Source organism: Numida meleagris, chromosome 19 (genome assembly GCF_002078875.1).
Source record: "Numida meleagris isolate 19003 breed g44 Domestic line chromosome 19, NumMel1.0, whole genome shotgun sequence".
NCBI lineage: Eukaryota > Metazoa > Chordata > Aves > Galliformes > Numididae > Numida > Numida meleagris.
The window spans coordinates 2599167-2620685 of NC_034427.1; the positions used below are offsets into that span (position 1 = coordinate 2599167).

The 21519-nt window shown below is 60.2% G+C and overlaps 1 protein-coding gene across 2 annotated transcripts; it reads right to left on the bottom strand.

Annotated features, from left to right (window-relative positions):
- Nucleotides 622-21513, bottom strand: SOGA1 (suppressor of glucose, autophagy associated 1). Of its 2 annotated transcripts, none has more exons than XM_021416462.1 (15): nucleotides 21242-21513; nucleotides 15142-15366; nucleotides 14122-14280; nucleotides 11858-11920; nucleotides 8707-9918; nucleotides 7617-7733; nucleotides 7312-7437; nucleotides 6778-7008; nucleotides 6583-6690; nucleotides 6256-6423; nucleotides 5332-5583; nucleotides 5175-5246; nucleotides 4726-4796; nucleotides 3037-4486; nucleotides 622-2948 (listed from the first exon to the last, which is right to left on the bottom strand). In XM_021416462.1, the coding sequence occupies exons 1-15, from the start codon at nucleotides 21371-21373 to the stop codon at nucleotides 2799-2801; spliced, it is 4536 nt and encodes a 1511-aa protein (XP_021272137.1). In that variant the 5' UTR covers nucleotides 21374-21513; the 3' UTR covers nucleotides 622-2798. The 2 variants fall into 2 exon arrangements, with proteins under 2 accessions (XP_021272137.1, XP_021272136.1); XM_021416461.1 differs by having other exon boundaries at nucleotides 7617-7736.

Sequence of the window (21519 nt, forward strand, 5' to 3'; positions counted from 1 at the left end):
GTAATGGAACATGGGAAGCAGAAAAGAGATACATGGATGATGTAGAAGCAGAATAAAGAGGTGTGGGATATGATGGTTGATGGAAGAACACATGAAAGTGGAAAGGGATACGGCTGAGGATAAAGGAGAAGAAGAAGAAAGGATGGGACATGTTGGAGGATTGAGGAGCAGGGACAGAAGGGATGGAATACAAAGGATAGTGGAGAAGCAAAAGGACAGGTGTGACACAGGAGGTGGTGGAGGAGCTCAGGGAGGGGAAGTTTCATGTACTGAGCCTAGGGGGGCTGGGACCTGCAGGTGATGAGGGCAGGAAGCTGGGGCAGCGACGTGGGATCTGTGTGCAGGCTGGAGTGAGCAGCTAGGCAGGATGGGGCAGGGAGGCATGAGAAACACCAGCAACACGAGAACAACACGGAGCCAAGAGGTGTCTGTGCGGGGTGAGAGTCCACGAGGGACACAGGGCTGATGGCAGGGAGCCGCGTGGTGCAGCCACAGCCAGCACATGGAGACGGGGAGCGGATGGGACACCAGGTGTGGGCAGCTGGTGGGGATACTGGGGACAGGACCTCCCACCCCTCACTGCCCCCTGCAGCCCGGGAAAGCAGTGCCGAGGGTGCAGGAGAGGGTTTGCAGGGCCTTTATTCATCACACGACAAGCAGGCACAGCACAGGGTGGGCAGGCGCCGTCATCAGGGCAGAGCGAGCCCTTCATGTGACCTTGGGGCAGGGACAGGGACCGTGGAGAGGACGGGGCAGAGGCTACAGGGGCTGAAGCCAAACCCGGCACCTCCACAGCAAATTAATTATCCCCATCTCCCCAGGCTTGGCCAAAGCAGCTCCCGCCTCTCTGCAATGCTGCCTTCACAAAGCCCCTGCCGTCCCCTGTCCCTGTTCCCATCCTCGTGGGAAACACCCAGCACCGCTATTTACAGAGTAAGACAGAACTGACTAACATTACAAATAATTAAAAGGCAGTTGTAAAAATGACGGAAAAAAGAAAAAGAAAACACACATTCCAAAAGTAGAGTCTTTAAAAACAAAACAAAACCTAGTTTTCAAGGAAAATGCTAAAAACCACCCCGAAAGGATCTATGTACAGCAGGAGAGTGCCGGCGGCTGTGCCGGGGACGTGAGGGCGGCAGGCAGGGACGCTGCCCGGCCTTGGCTGCTGGTGCTGGGGGCAGCGCCTGCCCCACGGCTCGGTGACGAGGGCCCCGTGGGGCCGGCCAGGTGCCCCCGGAGTGAAAGGCCATTGGTGCTGGGCCGCCTGGCCCTGGCTGATGCTGGTGTGTCCGGAGACACAGGCAGTGAGCAGCCATCGCGGAGATGCTGACGGAGGCTGCGACGTGGCAGTGATGCAGCCGTCCCGCTGCGGGCAGTGTGAGGCTGGACGGGAGGGGGCAGCAGGAGCAGTTTCTGAGCGTGGCTGCGAGATGACAGCAGCGCACAGAGCCCCTGGAGCGATGTACACAACATCAGAACAACGCCCACAGGCTCTGGAGCAGTGTAGAGAGCCCCAAGGGTAATGCACAGAGCCCCCAGAGCACCGTACACAGCCCCTGAGCAACGCAGAGGCCTCTGGAGCTGTGTACAGAGCCCCCCAAACAGTGTACGTAGCCCCTAGAGCAATGCACAGAGCCCCAGGGCATTGCACACAGCCCCGGAGCCATGTACAGAGCCTCAGAACAATGCAAGAGCCCCAGGGGCCATGCACAGAGCCCCTGGGGCAACGTACACAGGCTCAGAACAATGCACAGAGGCTCTGGAGCAATGCCCGGAGCCCCCCAAGCAATGCCTGGAGCTCCAGCAGGCACAGGCACCTGCAGGCAGCTCCATCTGTGCAAATCCCTGCCCGGCCCCTGGCATGCAGCTCAAAAATAGGTCAAGCAGCCACCTCAGAGATTGCCCTTCTCGCCCGGCACCAACACTGCCGGGATGCTGCTCTCCTCCCTCCCTGGATAAGGCTTTTCCCCATGGTGATGACCCAACCTCCGGGCGGTGGAGGCTGCGAGCCACAGTGCAGCCTCCCAGCCCACAATCTCTTAATCCAATTGGTACATCTCCAATTTAGCTCATTTCAGTACGTTTGGTTTTTTTTTTTTTTTTTTGTTTTCTTTTAAATGCACTTGGTTTTACATTGCAGGCTGTTCGGAATTGGGTAGAGCCAAAAGCGGATGGAGAAAAAAAAAAAAAAAAGAGGGAGGACTATGTAAATTCAGCACTTGGAAGAACAAATCACTACAAGTGGCCCCGGGCAGGGAGGCGGGGGCTCAGCAGGGCGGAGGATGCAGGGGGGTCCCACACGCGTGCACCCAGCACCCGTCCCAGCAGCCGGATGGGAACGCCTCCGCGCACCGCCCAGCGCGGGGCCCCCCCCCCCCCCGCCTCCCTCCAGCACATGGCTGATGCAACCACCCTGCAAGCGGAGCCGGCAGGGATGCACCCGGCACTGGCCACGGGGTGGATCCATCCGTCGACTCCAACCCCGCCGCGCTTCACCCCTCCCTGGACCAGCAGCATCACGGCCACCGCCTCGCATGGCAGCTCGTCCCCTTCGTGGGGCCACCGCAGGGACCCCGATGCTTCCCGTCGTGCCGGTGTCACGGCCACCCCGGCGGGACGCCCCGCTGCTGCCGGCAGCCTCCGCCGCCCGGCGCCCTTCGCCATCTGCTTCTTAAGCATCCCCACGAGCGAGGGGACGGTTAGGAGACAGATGCATCCCCGAGAGGGGCCCCGTGGGTGCTCTTGGGGCAGGAGAGTGGGAAGCAGGCCAGGCTGCGCGCCCCGTCTCGCTGTCCTCACTCACTCAGCGGCCCTGGCTTCTCCTCCGCCCTGGGGGTGTCTATGGGGTGCAGCCTGCACTTGGAGGGCGAGTGGCGCGCGGCAGAGCGGGACGGCCGGGCAAAGCAGGAGGTGAGGGACTGTGAGCTGCAGTCGCACGCCATGTCCTGCAAAGAAAGGTTGAAGGGCAGTTAGAGAGGGCTGGAGCCATCCCCACCAGACAGCCTGGCACGCGGGGACCCCCCACTTCGTTACCTCGCTGGCCATGGCTGAGATGAAGTCAGGGTCCCGGGGGAATGCCTCTTTGCTCCCTTGGCCGGGGGACATCAGCTTGGGGTCCTCGCAGCTGCTTTGCTTGAGGACTTTTTTGCTCAGGATGCGGGAGGAGTTCTCGGTGGGGTGGTAGGAGGCCAGGCTGGGATGCTCAGCCTTCTTGGAGCCATCCTCCCCACCGCCAGCATCCTTCTTCTCCGGGGGTGCCGTGGGGCTCTGCGCCCGCCCACAGACATTCCTGAAGAACTCCTGCACCAGGCCGTACTTGGGGGCCTCAGCCTTGGCCCTGCCGCCCTCGGGGCAGCCTGGCTTCCAGATGGATTCGGTGCTGCCCGCGTGCTCCACCACACTGAAGAGGCTGGACAGGCCATCGTTGATGTTGCTGAGGACGGGGCTGTCACGGGTGGTGGTGGAGCGGGCCCAGGCGGAGCCATTCTGCTTGCCCTGGTGCAGGTTCCAGAGGCTCCTGTCCTTGGAGGCGTCCAACTTGGAGGAAGACCTCCGCTGCAGCTTTGGTGAGCCGTACTTGGGTGAGCAGCAGGGCCGCTCGATCCTGGCGTGCACCTTGTCCAGGGAGGAGGAGATCTGCTTGCCACGCACCGAGACGAGCGAGGAGCTGCGCGGGGACCAGCTCTTGCCGTGCAAGCTGCCGCGCGGCAGGTCCGTCTGCAGGCCCACGCTCACCGTCTGCGTGGTCTGAGTCCCCACGTGGGCCAGCCCCACGGTCTGGCTCGAGGTGCTCTTCACTTTCCTCTCCAGTGAGCTGGAGCGGATGGCCTGTCGCACGCAGTTGGTGATCTCCTTCATGTCGTCGCTCATGTTGCCGGAGATCTCCAGGTCGTGCAGCGAGGGAGGGAAGCGGGGCACCGGTGGCACCGTGCTCTCCCCTGTGCTGCCATCGAGGAGCTCTCGCTGCTGCTTGGAGAAGTTGCACAGCCACTGGCTGTACGTGCTCTCCGTCCTGGCCGACTCCTCCGGCTCCTTGGGCTTGGCCATGGTGAACAAGAAGCCGGGCTCAATCATGATCTTCCCCTCCTTGTTGTGCACCACAGCTGCCTCCAGGCGCCGCACCACAGGAGGGCTGTAGTAGATGCGGATCCCTGTCTTGTCAGGTGCTGTGTAGCTCCTCTGCATCTGCTTCTGGGCCGGGTCATGCCCCGAGAGGCTGCTGGCCCGTGAGTAGTCCCAGGAGGAGATGCCCAGCTTCTCCTTGGCCAGGCTGTCGGAGGCGGGTTGCTCGATATTCACATAGGTACAGTTTGGGGGAGGAAGGCCGGCGCTGTCCCGGATCCCATTGGGCAGCAGCTGTGGGGCTGCAGATGACTTTTTGCCTCGGGAATGGTCACCCAGCCCAGGCACAGTCTTTCCAGGGAGGTAGGGAGAACAGTCGAGCAAGCTTTCAAACTCTGACATGGAGGAAACGGACTTAGTCCTGCAGGAGAAGAGAGGGCAGGGCTCAGCAGTCGCCCATCCAGGCAGCGGGGCAGGGCGATGATGTGGGGTGCTGGAGGCACCGCCCCAATGGGACCCTGCTGGGCACGCAGCCCTGCTCACTGCCTCCAGAAAGGCAATCCTGGACCACAGTTGTATCCAGACGGAGCTGGAGGCTGATCCAGCTGTGAGAGCCACTGATCTCCACACCCTGGGGATGATGGCCACCACCATGCTTACCTTTTTAAGTTGGTTCCCTTGGCGTCTTCTTCAGAGACTGTCTCTTTGTCTGTGATTTTTTCATTGAGAGCCTAGGAGGACACAGAAGCATGCTCTGGTGGAATCAGGCACAGGCCCACACCATGCAGATGTGTTGGAGCAGGGGCTGCACCCAGCAGCACCTCCCCAACAGGCCCAGGTCCTCCACCTCACTCCCAGAGCTACACAGGGCTCACTCTGCCCACAACTATTCTCTTAACAACTTTCTGAAGCCCTTTGGGTTTGGCACAGCAGAATGAACCACACTCTTTGCTGTCTCCATCTACTTAATCCCTGGCATCCCCCTTGCAACCTCTTGACACTGCTGTTCAGGGAGTTCTGTTGTGGGGTACACACAACCTCCATCTAATTTTTAGCAAAGACCAGAGCCCAACAGGAAGCCACAACACACGTAGCCCTCTCTTGCCCACCTCTTTCCAGTTGCTGCCATGCTTCTCCATTTCCGAGTGCTTCAAAGCCCATGGGTTGGCTCCTTTCTGCAACTGGAGAACACGTCTGTCAGTCACTCGACATGTGCACAACGAGCAGGGGCAGATGCTGGATGACGCATGCGTGGGGACACCATACCTGGCTGAGTTTGTTCTGCAGGTCCTTCGCTTGCTGCTCTGCCTGCTGCTGCTCTTCCTTGAAGCGGGCCAGCAGCTCCACCTTCTCCTGTTTCCAGTTCTTTTCGCTGATCTGCAGTTGCTTGGTCAGGTCCATGACGGCGCTGTAGGATTCAGCCAGGAGATGCTGATGCTCCTCGCGCTCCCTCTTCAGTGCCACCTTCCAGTCTGGTAGCACCCGCTCCGTGATGCCTTTGCCTGCTTTTGCCTCCAGCTGCAGGGACACAGTGTTGGCAGCCACATGCCAGACGGTCACACAAAGGGACAGGGGCTGGATCTCCCCACCGCAATCCTGCCAACCCTGAGAAGGTGGCATCCCTGCGGGGCAGGCAGAGCACACCCCAGGGATGCTGCTGCTGGTGGCCAGGATGGCATCTGGAGCAGGGGTGCTGCCACCATAGAGGCTCTGCTCACTTCTGAGGAGGACAAAGGGGAACTGGGGACTAGAGATGGAGACTATAGAGAAACACAGCCCAAGAAGCGCTGGCATCACTCTGATGAGCAGATGCACAGCCACCGGCTGCTGCCAGAATGGCATAAGGGAGCTGCAAACTCTCATCACCGGGAGCTCAGGGCAGATTGGGGCTGGGGGACTGATGGGACAGGAGGGCTCTGGTGCAGCTCCAGCACAGGGTAATAAGCACAGTGCATGACCAGAGCACGCTCACCCTTGGTACCATCCCACCCGCCCTAAACAAGCCCTTCAGAGGAATAACGTGCATCCTCTGCTCCCACTGCAATTTTCATGCCAGCCCTGTTGCTATAGAAACTAGCCTGCTAGAGTGGCTGCTCATTGTGATTCCTGCCGTGCCATGCTTCCTCCCAGCAGCCAAGCTTTGGCAGCCTCCAAGCCCTACATTTCCCCCCCCCAACCCCAGGCTCCCACCTGGGCGATGTGGCACTTGAGCTCGGTGCGCTCCATCTCCCAGGCAGCCTTGGCCTTGGTGAATTGCTGCTGCAGCTCGCCCGCGCCACGCCGCTCCTCCCGCAGCTCTGTGCACAGCTCCTTCAGGGTGACCTTCATGTCCGCCAGTGTCTTGATGCACTCGTTGGGCTGCCAGGGACCAGGGGTGAGCAAGGGGTGCCACGTCGGTGCCCCAGCCCTGCACGCTGCCACCCCCGCGTTACAGATGTGGGATGCCACCAGGGCGTGGCACCCCCTGCCACCTAGCAGGGACACGCAGTGGGGACCGATCCTGCACACTCCACTCACCGTGCTGGGGGTCCAGGCATCCCCAGAGCAGGTCTTGTTGTCCGCCTGCTGCTGCGGGGCGAGCTCCTCCTCTTCCAGCAGCATGTACAGCTCCTTCATGCTGTTCACCTGCAGGAGATGCCGTGGGCAGGTTGCTGAGGAACCCAGCCAGGCACTGGGGACAGCTGAGCGTCCCACTGCCCCTGCCCACAATACCTCCAGGAAGTCATCGCCCTCGCTGTGCACTATCTTGCCCTGGCGCCAGCACTTGAGGAACCACTTGAGCTTCATGAAGAGCAGAAGGAAGCTCTGCCTGAACTGCTGCGACTCCTGCACCAGCAGGTTCTTCTCCTGGCTCCAGAACTTCTGCTCCAGCCGCCTCTGCAGATTGAGGCTCTGCAGCTCGAACTCACGCCGCAGCAGGGCTTTCTGGTGGTCCTCCTTCAGCTGTGGAGTGATGCACTGAGCCACCAGCATCCATACAGGCTGCTGTGCCTCCTCCCAGCACCAGACCCTGAATTTCATGATCCCGACTCGGTCCAGGGGGAGCTACAGCATCCCTGGGACACTGGGGTCATAAAGGCAATAGGGGGAAGCCCTGCACGGCTGTACACCCATGTGCAAAGGTGGGCAGGCTCAGCCCCCACATTCCTCTAGGACTGTTCTGGGTGTCCTCCAGCAGGTCACCAGCCTGGGAGTGGCATGCTGCGCCCATGTGGATCCTGTCTCCCAGGGACAGCACCTGCTCACCTGGCAGATCTTCTGCGAGAAGTTGTCCACCTCGTCCTTCCGCAACTGCCTCTCCTGCGAGAGCTGCTCCTGCAGCCCCCGCAGGCTCTCATTGGCCTCTGACAGCACCAGCTGCAGCTCCTTCATCTGCAAGGGTATGGAGAGGACGGTGGGTGCCCACCGGGCAGGGCTCAGCATCTCTGCATAGCTCCTGACCCCGCATCACTCCCACCGTGGCACCAAGCTCCTCCTGGGGCACTCCCAACCCTCCAGCCCCAGAGAGGGGACATGGCTCCCGGTCCACTCTGGGACAGGTGGCTTCGTACCTCGGTGGCGTAGGAGTCATTCTCATCGGGCCTGCAGGTTTTGTAGCTCCGGGAATGTGCGGGGTCCGTGTCCTTGGTGTGGGTGATGCGGTAAGGGTCGGCGTCCCTAAAATCAGGCTGCTGCATGCGTGGGCAAGTTAATGAGAACAAACCAAAAGAGCGGGAAGAAAAGAAAGCCAGAAAACAAAACAATGGGTTTCCGAAACAGTAAAGAACTACAAGACAACAAAAAGGATGATGAGGAGAAGGAACTTCATCACCATGGCGGGAGACAATGCGGAAACCAAAAGGAAACACAGGATGAGACACGTGGCCTGGATTGTTTGGGGAAGGGAAAAAAAGAGAGAAAGAGGGAAAAAATGTGCAAACACCGGTTACGGTGCCATGCAGTGGCTAGGGGGGACCGGGACCTGGGGCTGGTGGGACTGCAGTCCAGCAGCATGCAGAAAAATAGGACTCTGAACAAGTGAGTGTGCTCCAGAAAGGGGCTTGCGCCCGTGAGAGGACCTGTGTCCCCAGTCACATCCCCATCCTGGCTGGCCTGGCCAGGAGGGCACAGGATGCTCACCATGGATGTGCCCCCCATCAGACCCAAATTTGCCTTGCCATCTTTGCTCTGCAAATTACCCTGCCTGGGAATTATCTCAGTGCATGCCATGAGGCTTTTTCCAAGCTGGGTGCCTGCAATTCAGGGGGCTCCTGGGATGCTGGCCATCCTAACAAGCAGAGAGCATCAGAGGAGGGGACGCTTAGCTCTGCAGGGAGCCTGGTGGCAGCGGAGGGGAGCAGCTGGGCCACCAGCCCTGCCCGGGCAACAGCACTGGGGTGGGACAGCACTGCAGCCACCCAGACTCCTGCCACCACCTCCCGCCACACACACTCTGTTGGAGCAGAGTCCTATCTTGTCCCAGGTGCCACGGCATGCAGCGAGGCGAGCGTTAGTTTGGGAATTGCTCTGGAGAGGCACGAGGAGGGGTATGTTACGGGTTGGGGTTTGCTCTGTTAAAGCAGGAAGAAAAAGGCAAAAAAGTGGCAAATAAAGCAACAAGTGCTGCGGGGCGGCCATGGGGCGTGGGAAGGAGCCCCGTACCTGCAAGTCAGAGCCATGCTCCTTCTGCAGCCCCTCTTTGGTGGCCTCGTGGCTGCTGGAGAAGAGGAAGGAGCCGGTGTGCTCCTTGAGGCTGCCGGCAAGGAGGTCCACCTTCCGCATGAAGCAGCCCAGGTCCTGCTGCAGCACGCCCAACCTCATGAGGAGCACATTCATCAGCTTGGCATCGCTGGGGCTCTCGCTGCTGTTATCCAGGGCCTCGGCCAGCAGCCCCCCCACGCACTCGTTGTCCAGGCACACCTTCAGGCTGGAGGTGAAGCCATTGGCATCTGAAATCAAGATGTCGATGGCTTTGCTGACGAGTGCTGCTTGGTCCCGGATGCCCAGCAGGGTCTCCAAGTCCTTGGCCTTAAACAGCTTGGTGCCGGAACCGCCGTCCAGCACCCTGTCCTGCACCTCGGCCTCACCGCCACGCTCATCCCTCCAGCCGGCGGTGGGCACGCACTGCGCCGAGTCACCGGCCTCGGCGTCGGTCTCCAACATGGGCCGGGTGGTCTGGCAGGAGGCCAGGTCGCAGCGCTGCAGGTTGGAGAGCAGCACCCGGTTCTCGTACTGCAGCTTCTTCACCTTGCCGCTCAGCTCGCTGATCTGCACCTTAGCTGTGGCCAGCTCCTCCTGCGAGGGCTCGCTGACCACCGAGCAGCTGTCCTCTGACAGCGTCACATCCAGCTCGTGGTCCGACTTGTACTTGTTGAGCTCGTTCAGCAGGAGCTTGTTCTGGTCCTCCAGCTCCAGCAGTGAGCGGCGCAGCAGGTCGGCCTCCTCCTCCACAAACTGCAAGTGCCGCCGCAGCTCCGCCACCGTGTCCCCCGCGTCCCCGCAGGCCGAGCTGCAGGCCAGGAACCGCAGATCCTGCCCCGGCAGCTCCCTGTCCCCCTGGCCCTTCATGTCGTCCATCTCAGCCCGCAGGCCGCGGTTCTCCACCTCCAGCTCTACAATTCTGCGGCTGAGGATGTTGGCTTCTTCCTCCACCAGCTTGAGGTGGACCTTGAGCTCGGCCTCGCGTGAGTGGGGTGAGTCGGCAAGCTCCTCCACCGATAGGGAGCTGTCGAGGTCCCCGTAGAGGGACCTGTACTTCAGAAGCTCCTCCTTCATGCCGTCGTTCTCCTTGGCCAGCTTGGTCAGCTTCTTGCACATCAGGGCCGACTCCTCCTTGGCAAAGTGCAGTTGGCATTTCAGGTCTGCGCTGTCCTCCTGGGGACAGGGAGGGGACAGGCGTTAGGGACACAGGCTGAGAGGTGGTGGCTCTGAGGGACACGGAGTGTGGACACTGAGCTGGGGATGTGGGGATCCAGCCCTGACACCACCCACGATGGGGAGGAAAGCCGCTAGATGCCACAGGAGAAAATCCCAGCCACCAATAGGCTTCCTCACCTCTGCTTGGTGGTGGCAGAGCAGCCACCTTGCTGGGATACAGTGACAGCCGCAGCCTTGAGGGCAGAAGCAGCTACAATGTGTGTTTGTTTTTTACTCAAGGGCTGGAAGCCTCCCATGGTCCCACCCCTTGCCCAGCCTTTCCTCTCAGCCACCCGTCCCCACCACCACCCTGCACCTCGCAGCCCCAGCCAATCCCCTGGCCCTGCTTAGGCCCCTTTGCTTCCTCTTTGCTTTGAGCTGTGCTCAGGCTGGCTCTACATTTATCAATAACCAGCTCTACTCTTTGCTCTGAGACACCATTTCTCAGCCATGGAAATGTTTCTGGACGGATGACCAGGATTTCCTGATGCTCAGCTTGTGACTTCCTGTCCGGTGCGGTCACTCTGGCATAGTGACTGCCCAGGGGGGACCCACCAGCAGCACCCACCAGCAGCACCCACCTCTGGCTCCCCCTGCCCCCAGCACCTTGATGCCCCCCAGCATGGCTGAGGTGCCCACGAAGCTGCAGGAGCCACCCAACATTGTGGGGCCTCCATCCCAGCAGGACTGCCATAGGTTCGGGGTGCTGCTTTATTCCCCAAAATAGCCACAGGAACAGCGGGGGGGGGAAGGGGGGGCAGCACCATGGGGCCGCTGTCCCAGCCAGGCAGACATGACCTCAGTTCCTGTTTTTCCAGGAAAAAAAAGCTGCAGCCGGGCACTTCCCCCTGCCCGTGGCACAGCCGGAGCGACCAGCACCACCTCAACGGCTCCTTGGGCTGGGGACACAGGGGACAGAGCTCGGTTTTGAGCTTGCCCTCCCCCAACAACTCCATCTTCTGCGAGAGCCCAGCACTGTCGGGCAGGAAAGGAGCCCAGGAAGCGACCAATGAGTCATGGGTGGTTGTGCCTGGGGGCACCCGGCCATGCTGCGCAGGAAGCGCACAGGGACAGGGAGACGCTGCCAGCCCGTTGGCACCCCAGGAAGCTGAGGCTGGCTTAGAACCTCCAGCACTGAGCCACGGTTGGGTCCCTCTGGCTCTGCCCATCATCCCCACGTCCCTAAACTGAGGCCTCTGTGAGGGACAGTATGGGGAAGCAGGGGGGTGTTTTCCTGCATTTCGTCCCCACGTGGGGTGGGATGTGAGAACTGTAGCAAAGTGACCCCAGAAATCCCAGGGTTGCCATGATGAGATGCTTACAGCTTCATGGGGCTCCCTCCCTGCCCAGGCTTTGTGGGAGCAGTTTTACTCCCCAGAACAGATCCTGTGGCTGCCTGCCTTTGGAAGAGGATTTTTTGGGTATTAAAACACTCACATATCTATCACCACAACGGCAGCTCTGCCCCTCTGAGCCCTGGTAACAGCATTAACGTCTCACAGCAGCTCAGTGCAACGGCGAGTGACAGATAAAATCCCCCTGCTGCCAGCACAGCCCCTCCCCACACCCACCCAGCAGCCTGCACAGGGCAAAGATGGTGACAGTGGCCTCGAGCTGCTGCCACAAGACCCCAGGCCCCTCGGGATCACTTGGCCACTGGCACAGGCAACAATGACACATGGAAGGGGCTTAAGGCACTGCCTGCCACTGGTACTCCATTGACAAAAGAGACAAGGGACCCCTGAGGACAATGGGGATAGCTCAGTGCATCAATCCCTGCCTTGTGCAGGGGCTGGGGAAGGCAGACGAGCTCTGAGAGGAGGAGATGGCTCTGCCCTGCCCACGATTTCCTTCAGTGCTGGGCCCAGCGGCCACCAACTCGCACCATGGCCCATACCTGCACCGATGGCTTCTTCTCGGTCTTCCCAATGGAGCGAGACCCCCTTTTCTTCAAGGAATTCTACAGAGAGAAGGGAGAGATGTCACCCACAGCCACAGCATGGCACCCTGCTCCAGACAGACAGAGTGACCAGGACCCCCAGCCTGGGGACACTGCAGCCAGGGCACTCCTGACTGTTCCAGCAGCTTGGGAAGGTGCCAGAGCCCTGGCAGGATGAGCCCCTGGTTCAGGGGGAGCCAGGGTGCCTGGCGTCATGTCATGGGGTTTGGCCAGAAATGTCCCTTGCGGGCACGAGGGCAAGCGGAGAGGCTGAGTCATGGGCCGGATGGAGTGGGGAATCCCAGGCTGAGATGGCTTAGGGGCATCCTGGCTCAGGAGCAGGAACTGGTGCTCTTCCGTGTCTCTCCCCTGCCCACACACAGCAGCAGGCACATGCCAGCTGCCTTTCCCCCAACTCCCAGGGCTGGGGCTGCAAATGGGCACCTGGGATCAGCCACGGGCAGTCACACTGCTAGGGACAGTGGCATGTGGGCAGAATGGGACACCAAGATTCCCAACCCTAAATCCCCCAGCAATCATTCTCTTGCCCCTCTGACCACCCCAGCACAAAGAGTGGCTGGCAATGGCTGAGGGCTCCCAGTTTATCAATGGAGCAATGCTGGCCTTTCCTCTGGGGTCCCTGGGCACACAGGGGACAATCCCCAGGCTAGCAATGACAGCTGAGACATGGGAAGCCCAATACAGGGAAAAAAAAGAAAACAGGTTGACCTGTTCCCAGCCACGCACTGCCCTGCTGTGCTGTGGTGGGTGACGCAGTGGGGCCAAAGCCCCCCAGGCTCACAGGGCCAGGGCTGCCCCAGGCACGTTCCCATGCTGGCGCTGAGGCCCCAGCAGCCAAAGAAAGCAGCTGTGAAATGTAAGCTGCTGCCTGTGCCAAGGTGCAGGGCTCCAGCTTTCCTATTAAGGCCAAGACCAGTGCTGGAGCTGCTGGAACCCCACCCGGGGGCCGGCTGTGCCACGTTGGCATTGCTCGCCACGGCCGTGCTAGGGACAGGCATGCCCTCACCCCACAGCACAGTGGTTAAGGGACACCGGAGTCCCTGCAGCCAGGACAGAGCTGAGGGGAGGATGAAGCCCAGGGGATGCACTGCCCATCCCACAGCAACCCAACCACGGGGAAACCTATTGCGAGTGAGAAATAAGCGGCGCCTAGGGGCAAGCCCAGCCCTGCCCAGCCTGCTGCTGTTTGCATGCTGCTAACAAGCTCTGCCACTGTTTCAGACCCTGCAGCAGAAGGGAGGAGGTGGCTGAAGCTGGTAACTCACCCTGTTAACTCGCTTTCCTAATTAGTGTTCTGGAATAAGTGAGTAACCTCAGTGCCTGGGGAAATGCCCTTTCCAAGAGCGGATGCAAACCCGTGGTGCCTGCTGCAGAGCCCAGCAGGGGCTGCAGGAACAGAGCGCTCTGTCCCTGCAGGGCTCATCTATGGTGACAGCAAGGTTTGTCCCCATTAGCATCCCACCAGCACAGACCTGCCAGCCTCGGGGAACTCAAACAACCTCAAGCACACCGAAGCCTGTCCTGTGCCAGACAGCAACATCCTGCTGGGGCTTGCATGACTGCAGAAGGGACACCTCCCATTCTGTTCTCACAACCTGCTGCCCCCCCCCCCCCTTCCTACACAGGCATCAAGGGCAGCAGGGCTGGGCAGTGGCACCACATCCTCTCTGGCACAATGCCTGCAGCCCCCTGGGGACCCATCACACGCCGGGCAGTAGGGAAGTGGGTTATGAGTGCCGTGATGGATTACACGCCCGTGCTGTCACTATGATGCCTCTCCTGTCACCAAGATGGATGTCCCCTCACTGCATGGGGACCAGCAGCACTCCTGGCCAGGAGCTTGTCCCAGTCTAACGGCCCTGGACTCCTGCAGAAGCACGCATGTAGATTTCCAGTACACACGCAAAAGAACCATGTGTGTGCCAGCCATGCCCCAGAGGACAAGCCTGAGCAGTGTAAAGCTGTGAAGCAGGAGCGTGTCCCTCCTCCCAGGCAGTCAGGGCACAGCCGGCCCTGGGTGTGGTGCTGCCCGCACACCCCAGCATCACTCCGCACAGAGCAGCACCGCTCGGGTTTCATGAGCATCTGCAGCACGGTTTGGGTTTCAGCAATATGAATGCCCCGCGGCACCAGGCCAGGACACCTGCTAGGGGCTGAGCCTGGGGGTCACCCCCTTCACGTGCCTCCCGTGTTCCCCTCACCTCTCGGAGCTTGTCCATCTCATTCTGTACCACCTGCTTGGCCAGCTCTGTCTCGATCAGCCGCTGGCGCAGGTCCTCGTTCTCCTCCTCTAGTCTGATCCTTTTCTTCTCCACCGCCTCCAGCTCGTTGTGGAGCCGCACAGAGACATCCTTGGCCACCTGGGGACAGAGTGGGGCTGTCACAGGGCTGGGTACAGCATGCTGGGACCACAGCACAGGGTCAGGAACTCACGGGCACCTACCAGCCCTGAACACTACCTATGGAGATCATCATAGGACCCTCTGGAGCAGACACCATGCTGGGTAACATGCTGTCCCCTGGCCACACGTGTCCCCTTTATCACCACTGTTACTCCCGCCCCTACCTCCACTGGTCAAACCCTGCTTTCCCCAAGCACAATGCAGTCCTGTGGGATGGATGCCTGTCAGCTTTTTGTGTTTCTTTGTCCCCCACTGTGCTGGAAAGCAGCTGCTACAGGGCTGGGAGGGGAGAGGAGCAGCCCCTCGGGGAAGGAAAGGCGAGCTGCTGCATCGGGTTACGGAAAAACTGCACAAGAGCCCCCAGAGCTGAGCGAGTCCCTGCTACAATCCCTGCGGGAGGCATTGCTCAGGGTCAGCACAGTGCTTGGTTTCAGGCTCCTCTGTCAACTCTCTCCAAAATCTGAGCTGCTCCTTGAGCTGCTCCCCAGCAATGGAGACATCCTCTGCTGCCAATTCTGGCAGCAGCATGAGTGATCAGCAAACACAACTCGGCACCAGGCTGGCGGCTGGGGCAAGCAATGCAGGCCACCCCGGGGCCATCACCTTGCCCCTGTGCCAGCCCGAGACTCTGCAAGGTTCCCATAGTGGCCAAGGAGAGAAGCAGCTCCCAGGTCCCCAGCTACAGGGGAAAGCTGTACCCCATCAGCTTGCTCCCCATCTTACCTCAAACTGCTTTGGGACAGATCCCACCCCACCCTCTGGGCACTGCCCCCAGCATTTGGGGTGGGGGATTCGGGGAGCACACCCCCCAAGCATCACCTTGACGTCCTGCTCCAGGCTGTGGATGAGCTCGCCATCCACCTGGCCGGTCTGTGCCACGCGCAGGCTGCGCCGCTCGGCCTTGCGCAGGCGGTACTGCAGGATGCGGCACGTCTTGCTGGCCTGGTCCAGCTGCTGCCTCAGCTCCTGCAGCTGGTAGACGTCCTCCTCCATGTAGACGTCCCTCATCTCCAGCATCTCGGCACGCAGCTCCTCGATCTCATCCTGCAGGGAGAGGCGTGTTGGAGAGGTCAGAGCCCACAGCCTGCAGCTGCCCCACATGCCCATGGTGGAACTGGAGAGGATGGAATGAGACGTGCCAGCGCGCACCCCACAAATGCATGCTACCACCAGAGGGGTCCCCTCCTTTCCTCTCATGGCACAAACGACACCATTATGCTGATTTGTGTATGGTGGGACACCTATGGAGGTAGAGGATAACATTGGGCCATCTGCATCACAGGCACATCAGACCAGGGGGAAACTGTTTCATGTACAGCCCACCTGCAGCACCGAGACAACAGCACCAGGGCAGCAGGCAGAATCACTCAACATGGATCATAAAATAATAGAATATCTCAAGTTGGAAAGGACCCACTGGGATCACCAAGTCCAACCCCTGGCTCCACACAGCACCACCCAAACCCAAACCCTATGGCTGAGCCCAGAGCTCCCTGTGAGGAGCTGCAGCCGCCATGAGGCCTCCTCAGCCTGCTCTGCTCTGGGCCCAGCAAACACAGCGACCTCAGCCGCTCCTCACACAAGCCTTGCCCTCAAATCTTTCCCCACCTCTGCAGCCCTCCTCTGCATGCTCTCTCACAGCTTTATGTCCTTCTCATGTTGTGGCACCCAAACCCGCACGCAGTGCTGGAGGTGAGGCCGCAGCAGGCAGAGCACAGCGGGACAACCCCTTCCCTCACCCGGCCGGCAGCGCTGGGCCTGGTGCACCCCAGGGGACGGCTGGCCCTTCTGGCTGCCAGGGCACACTGTGACTCACAGACAACTTGCCACCAACCAGAACCCCCGGGTCTCCTGTGGGATGAGGATGAGGATGTGAAATCCCACATGAGCCCCACAGAGCAGTGTGCCGGGGGAAGGGGCATTCTGTAGGGCTCTGGGGCTCCCGGTGAGCTGAGCACCACGTGTGCTGCTGCCAGCACCTCCTGTATAAATAAACCAAAATAAAGAGGAAGATGGGGGAGGGAAAGGATTCGCCGTGGGAGCAGCCCAGGCAGCAGTCGCAGTGACAGAAATGTAGGTCGCCTTGGAAAAGATGTGTCAGGAGGAAGGAGGCAGGCGCGGAGGCAACACAGGGACACGAGCACGGCTTGCCAGCACTGGGCCCTGTGGCTGCCCCACTGTTTGCCACCAGGCAGCCACTGCCATGGAGGGGGAGCACGGAGCTGGGCTGGCAGCGCACGCAGCGCCTGGAGCTGCCCCAAATTCGGGTGGCAACCGCTCTGCCCAGCTCCAGCACAAAGCCCCAGCTGCATTTTCCCTTTCTACTCCACTCCCCCCCCCTACCCCGAAAAACAAAGCCCGAGGGCGGCAGCTGCGAGGATCAGCCACAGTCGCTCACTGTTGGCTTTCGCAGCGAGATGGCAAAGCGGGGACGTCACCAAGACAATCCCCGATTATCCCCATGCTGCTGGCACCGCGGCAGCCGCGTGGTTCTGTGCCGGGGCTCTGGAGAGGGCAAGAACCAGGGGGTGATCCTTGGAGGGAGCAAGGTGCTACAGGAACCACAACTGCCTCGCTGAGGGCACTGCTACAGGCACGTCCCATGGCCATAAAACCTCCCAGGCACAAAACAAAAGGATGTACAACACCAGGGGACATCGCTGTGAAGGCTGTAACGCTCCCCAGGGTGACATCCCTACTGGAAACCCCACACTGACCTGGGGAAAGGAGCAAAAGCTCAGAAAGCCACACCGGTGTGGGAGCTGCTGGGGTGGGTTCGGGATGAGGTTGAGAGCTTTCATGGAAAAAAATGCTTTGCACATTGCAGGTGGCAGCAGAAAACAGCCACCAGCAAACAGGGGACTTCTAGAGCAGATCCTGTGTGGCAAAGTGAGCACTTGAAATAAAAACACTGCCCTGACACATCACAAAGCGCCTGCGAGAAAAGAAAGGAGGCTGAAATCAGCCCGGGTCAGGTGGCTCAGGAAAGCTTCACCACCAAAAAAATTTGAATGGTGGCCTGAACAGGACTGCGAGGCAGCTGAGGTGCCGTGTGGGACACTCCCTGCAGGGCGCCCTGTGGTGCTAAGCCAAGGTAATGGGATTAGGATCGGAGAGCAGCAAGATGCCAGCAGGCTGGGGACAGCTTAGGGTGGCTGCGCTGACACCCTCTGTGGGGAGAACAGCCCACCCCGACCACCCTGCAGCTGCACCTCTGTGGAGCTGCTGTGCATCTTTGCAAAACACAACCAGAAAATGGAGATCGAGGCGAGGGTAGAGCCAGGAGTAGAGGAAATGCTTGAGAAACAGCCCGGATTCAGGGCTGGCATTGCAAAAGCACCGTACGTGGTGCTGAGTACAGCATGCCATGGAGGTGAGGAGGGTGCCAGGAGACACGACGGGGTGTGCAGAAGCCAATGCCTGGCTTGTCTTTGCAGGAGCCAGGCAACGGCCATGGAAGAGCACTAGGTAAAAACCAACTCGTGAATCAGAGTGACTGCATCTTTCGGGTGACGGCCCCAAAAGGCAGCACAGTGGGAGCCCCATCCCCTACAAGCAGAAAGCAGCGCAGGATGCAGAGCTGGATGATGCAAATGACAGCACTGCTGGCTGCCGTGCTGCTGGCAGCGCCAGCCCTGCCGGAGTTGGCAGCGCTCAGCCCTGGGGCACAGCCAAGCAGCAAGCACTGAGCCCTGGGGACAGCCCCGTGCACACACACACAGCCTCAGCACAGGATGAACGGAGTGAGGAGGGGTGTGGGTGGGGGGCTGCTATGCATCCCCACCTCTGTGCAGAGCTGGGAGCAGTGGGAGAGCCCACAGCGAGTCAGGACCAGCACCCTGCAGCTGCACTGGGGTTACAGGGCTTGAGTTTCAGCCCTTAATGAACTCTGAGCCCCCACTGGACAGAGGAGGGAATTATGCTACAATTTGCTAGGGAAAAAAATTAAAAAAAAAAAAAAATCCAGCTGCATTTCGAAGGGAAATCAGCTCAGCAAGGGGGTCCTGGCACACACCCCAGTCTACCATGAGGTGCAAGGTTGGTAAGGGGCACTCTCTGTGACACCATCAGGGATTTTTTTTTAAGCGCTCTGACAGCACATCAGCCACCCTTCTCATAGTGCCTCACAGCAAGACAAAACCCAGAGCTTCCCAGCTTTGCACCTGCCCCCATAAATTACCCCGCACACAGCTGGGAGCTCACTGCCGGCTGGGCAGCGGTGATGGGCTGGGCGCTGCCAAGCCCCTCTTGGGGCTGGGAACGATGAGGCCCTGGGGCTCATTCCAGCACTGCTGGTGTTTTGCTGAAAGCCTTTGTCAAATTATTTTTTTCCCTCTAAGCCTGGGGAAATCGCTGCTGCAGGGAGCAGCAAGAGAGGCGTGCTGAAATATATATACGTGCGTTGGGTTAGCGCAGCCAAGGAAGGAGCAGCACGAGCTGGCGGCTTGCCCTGCCCAGGTGCGGCACCGCAGTGGCACCATGCACGGCCCCACTGACAGCGCCCAGTCCACCCCAAAACCCCACCGCTTTCAATGAGCATTTTATCCAGCTCCAACCAAGTGATATTTCACCTGCAGCTGTTCCAGTCAGTGCAAAGACGTGCCATCTCTGACAGATCGGTGCTGACAGGGAGGGGACCCTCTGCAGCATCCCTGCAAGCTGTCACTTGACTTAGAGTTGGCTTTTTTGGGCTCTGAAGTCCCAAATCCATGAGCATGCACACGCTGACAGCTCCCCGTATCCCGCTGCAGCCCAGCCCCTTTTTCTGCTCCTTGCTGGGCACAGTCTGCTTGACGGCTTCTGCTTTTTTTGGGAGCACCACAAGTGAGCATGGCTGCAGCTTTTGGCCAGCTCGAGCCAGGAGAAAAGAGCTGACCCCGACCCACCAGCAAGGAGGACGTGGGATGCTCAAAGCACCTCCAGGAAGATTTCAAATCTCACTGCTGCTTCCCCACCCTCCTGGGACCACAAGGGAATGCGGGGGACCCCTGGGGGAGCCCAGAGAGCAGCCCCGCCACACACAGTGGGAGCGGGGACACCAACATCCCTGCAGCCCTTCTGGACAGCTCTCCCTGCCAGGGCTGCTCCTTGCAGTAGAACACCCCAAGCCCCGCAGCCTGCCGTGACGATCACGTGAAGATGGAGGAAGCAATTGCACGGCCAGCCGGCGCAGCAGCATTTTCACACGCATTCTTGGAAACCGGAGGGGCCTCATCTGTATTTTTCCAGCTCTCCGTAAATCAAAGCCCTTAAGCTCTTGCTGCTAATTCTGGCAGGAGTTCGGACACCAGCTGTGAGCTCGGGCTTTGCTAATGGACAAAGGGCTCGGCCAAGCATCTCCAGGGTGTAGCACCCGGCTCTCACCTCGCTGCAGCAATCCCTGCACGTTCTCAAGCTCTGGCACTGAGAGGCAGACCTGGTCTGTTCCCACCTGCCACATTGCATGGGTGCCACCAAGCACAATACCGACACTTGACTTCTCCCAAGGTGTGGCTGCAGCCCGGATGGTGGCATCAACATCTTACCCAAGTGGCATTCTGAGGAAGAGTGGAGGATGCAAAATGCCTGCAGCCCACCAGGTCACAGCATCTATCCCCCTTTGTGTCCCCAACACCCATGTCCTCAAACCTGCCCTGGCATCACTGTGTGCCCATCAGCCAGCTGCAGGCCTGGAAAAAGGCCCCGGGGAGCCTGGGACTCCTGTGGAGAGCAAGAACAGGGACTGGTGGAGGGAAATGAGCTGGAAAATCTCCCCCTGGGGACCTGCCACTGTCAGGAGGCAGAGAGGACAGTGGCAGCATCCCACTCTGTGCTCTGCCGAGCCATGCCATGAGCTGTGCTGTGCTGGGTTTCTCCATGCTGAGCTGAGCTTGGCCCTGCCAGGCCATCCCATGGCATGCCACGCTGTGCCAAGCTAGCTGGGTTCAGCTGCACCAGGCCCAGCCATACCTGGTGAGACCAGACCAAGCCAAGTGCAGTCAAGCCTAGCACCTGGCTGTGCTGCCCAGCTGAGCCATGCCAGGCTGTGCTCAGCGATGTTGGGCTGGGCCACACTGGGTTGAGCTGAGCTGTGCCCTGCATTTGCCTGTGCCATATCCAGCCATGCTCAAGGATGCTGGGCCATTCTGTGCACAGGGATGCTGAGCTGACCAGGGCTGCTGAATTGCTCTACGGCCAGGGACACTGTGCCTTTCCCAAGGATGCCAGAGATTCTGAGCTACACTATGCCCAAAGATACCATGGGATGCCCATTGACACAGTGCCCAGGCCATGCTGTGCCATGCCCAGGGATGCTGTATTATGCCCAAGGATACCCAGAGATGCTGTGACCCACTCAGGGATGCCCAAGGATGCCCAGAGGTGCTAAGACGCACTATGACCAGGGATGCCATGGGATGCTCAAGGATGCCGCGTCCTGCCCAAGGATGCCCAGCAACGCTGTGCCCCGAAATGCCATGCCCAGGGAGCAAGTGTCATGATCACAGGGATGCTGCGTTATGCCCAAAGATGCCCAGAGATGCTGAGCTACACCACGTACAAGGATGCTGTGGGATGCCCAGGGATGCTGTCCCCCACTCAGTAATGCCCAGGGATGATGTGCCATGCCCAGCAATGCCACATCCAGAGATGCCGTGCCATGCCCAAGGATATCCAAAGATACTGAGCTGTGCTGTGTCCGGGATGGCACAGGATACTGTGTCCTGCCCAAGGATACCGTGCCCTGCCCAAGGATGCCACCAAACGCCCAGGGATGCCATGCCATGCCCAGGGATGCTGCGCTCTGCTCAGGGATGCTGTGACCTGCCCAGGCATGCCCAGGGATGCTGTGCTGCGTTGTACTCAGGGATACCGTGGGATGCCGTGCCCTGCCCAGGGATGCCCAGGGACGCCTCACCCGGCGATGCCGCACCGTGCCCACCTTGAGATAGTCGTTCTCGGAGCGCAGGTCCTCCAGCTCGCGGAGCAGCCCGTCGGTGCCGGCGTCCAGCAGCTCCTCGGTGAGGTCGGAGAAGGCGAGCGAGGTGCTGAGCTGCAGGCGGCTGCTGGCCATGGAGGCGGCCGAGGGCTCCTCGGGCAGCGGCGAGGCCTCCCCGGCCGAGGGCGGCGGCGGCGGGGCGCTGCCCGGGGATTCGCTGTCGCTGCCGCTGAGCTCCAGCGACAGCAGCTTCGCGTCCTCCGAGGCGCTGCAGTCCGACA

Excerpts from the sequence above, each read along its gene's own strand:
- SOGA1 (XM_021416461.1), bottom strand. The coding sequence starts at position 21,373 with ATGGCCAGCAGCCGCCTGCAGCTCAGCACCTCGCTCGCCTTCTCCGAC. Across the intron at positions 15,367-21,241 it reads CCGAGAACGACTATCTCAAG|GATGAGATCGAGGAGCTGCG; the intron begins GTGGGCACGGTG and ends CTCTCCCTGCAG. Across the intron at positions 9,919-11,857 it reads AGAAGAAGCCATCGGTGCAG|GAGGACAGCGCAGACCTGAA; the intron begins GTATGGGCCATG and ends CCCTGTCCCCAG.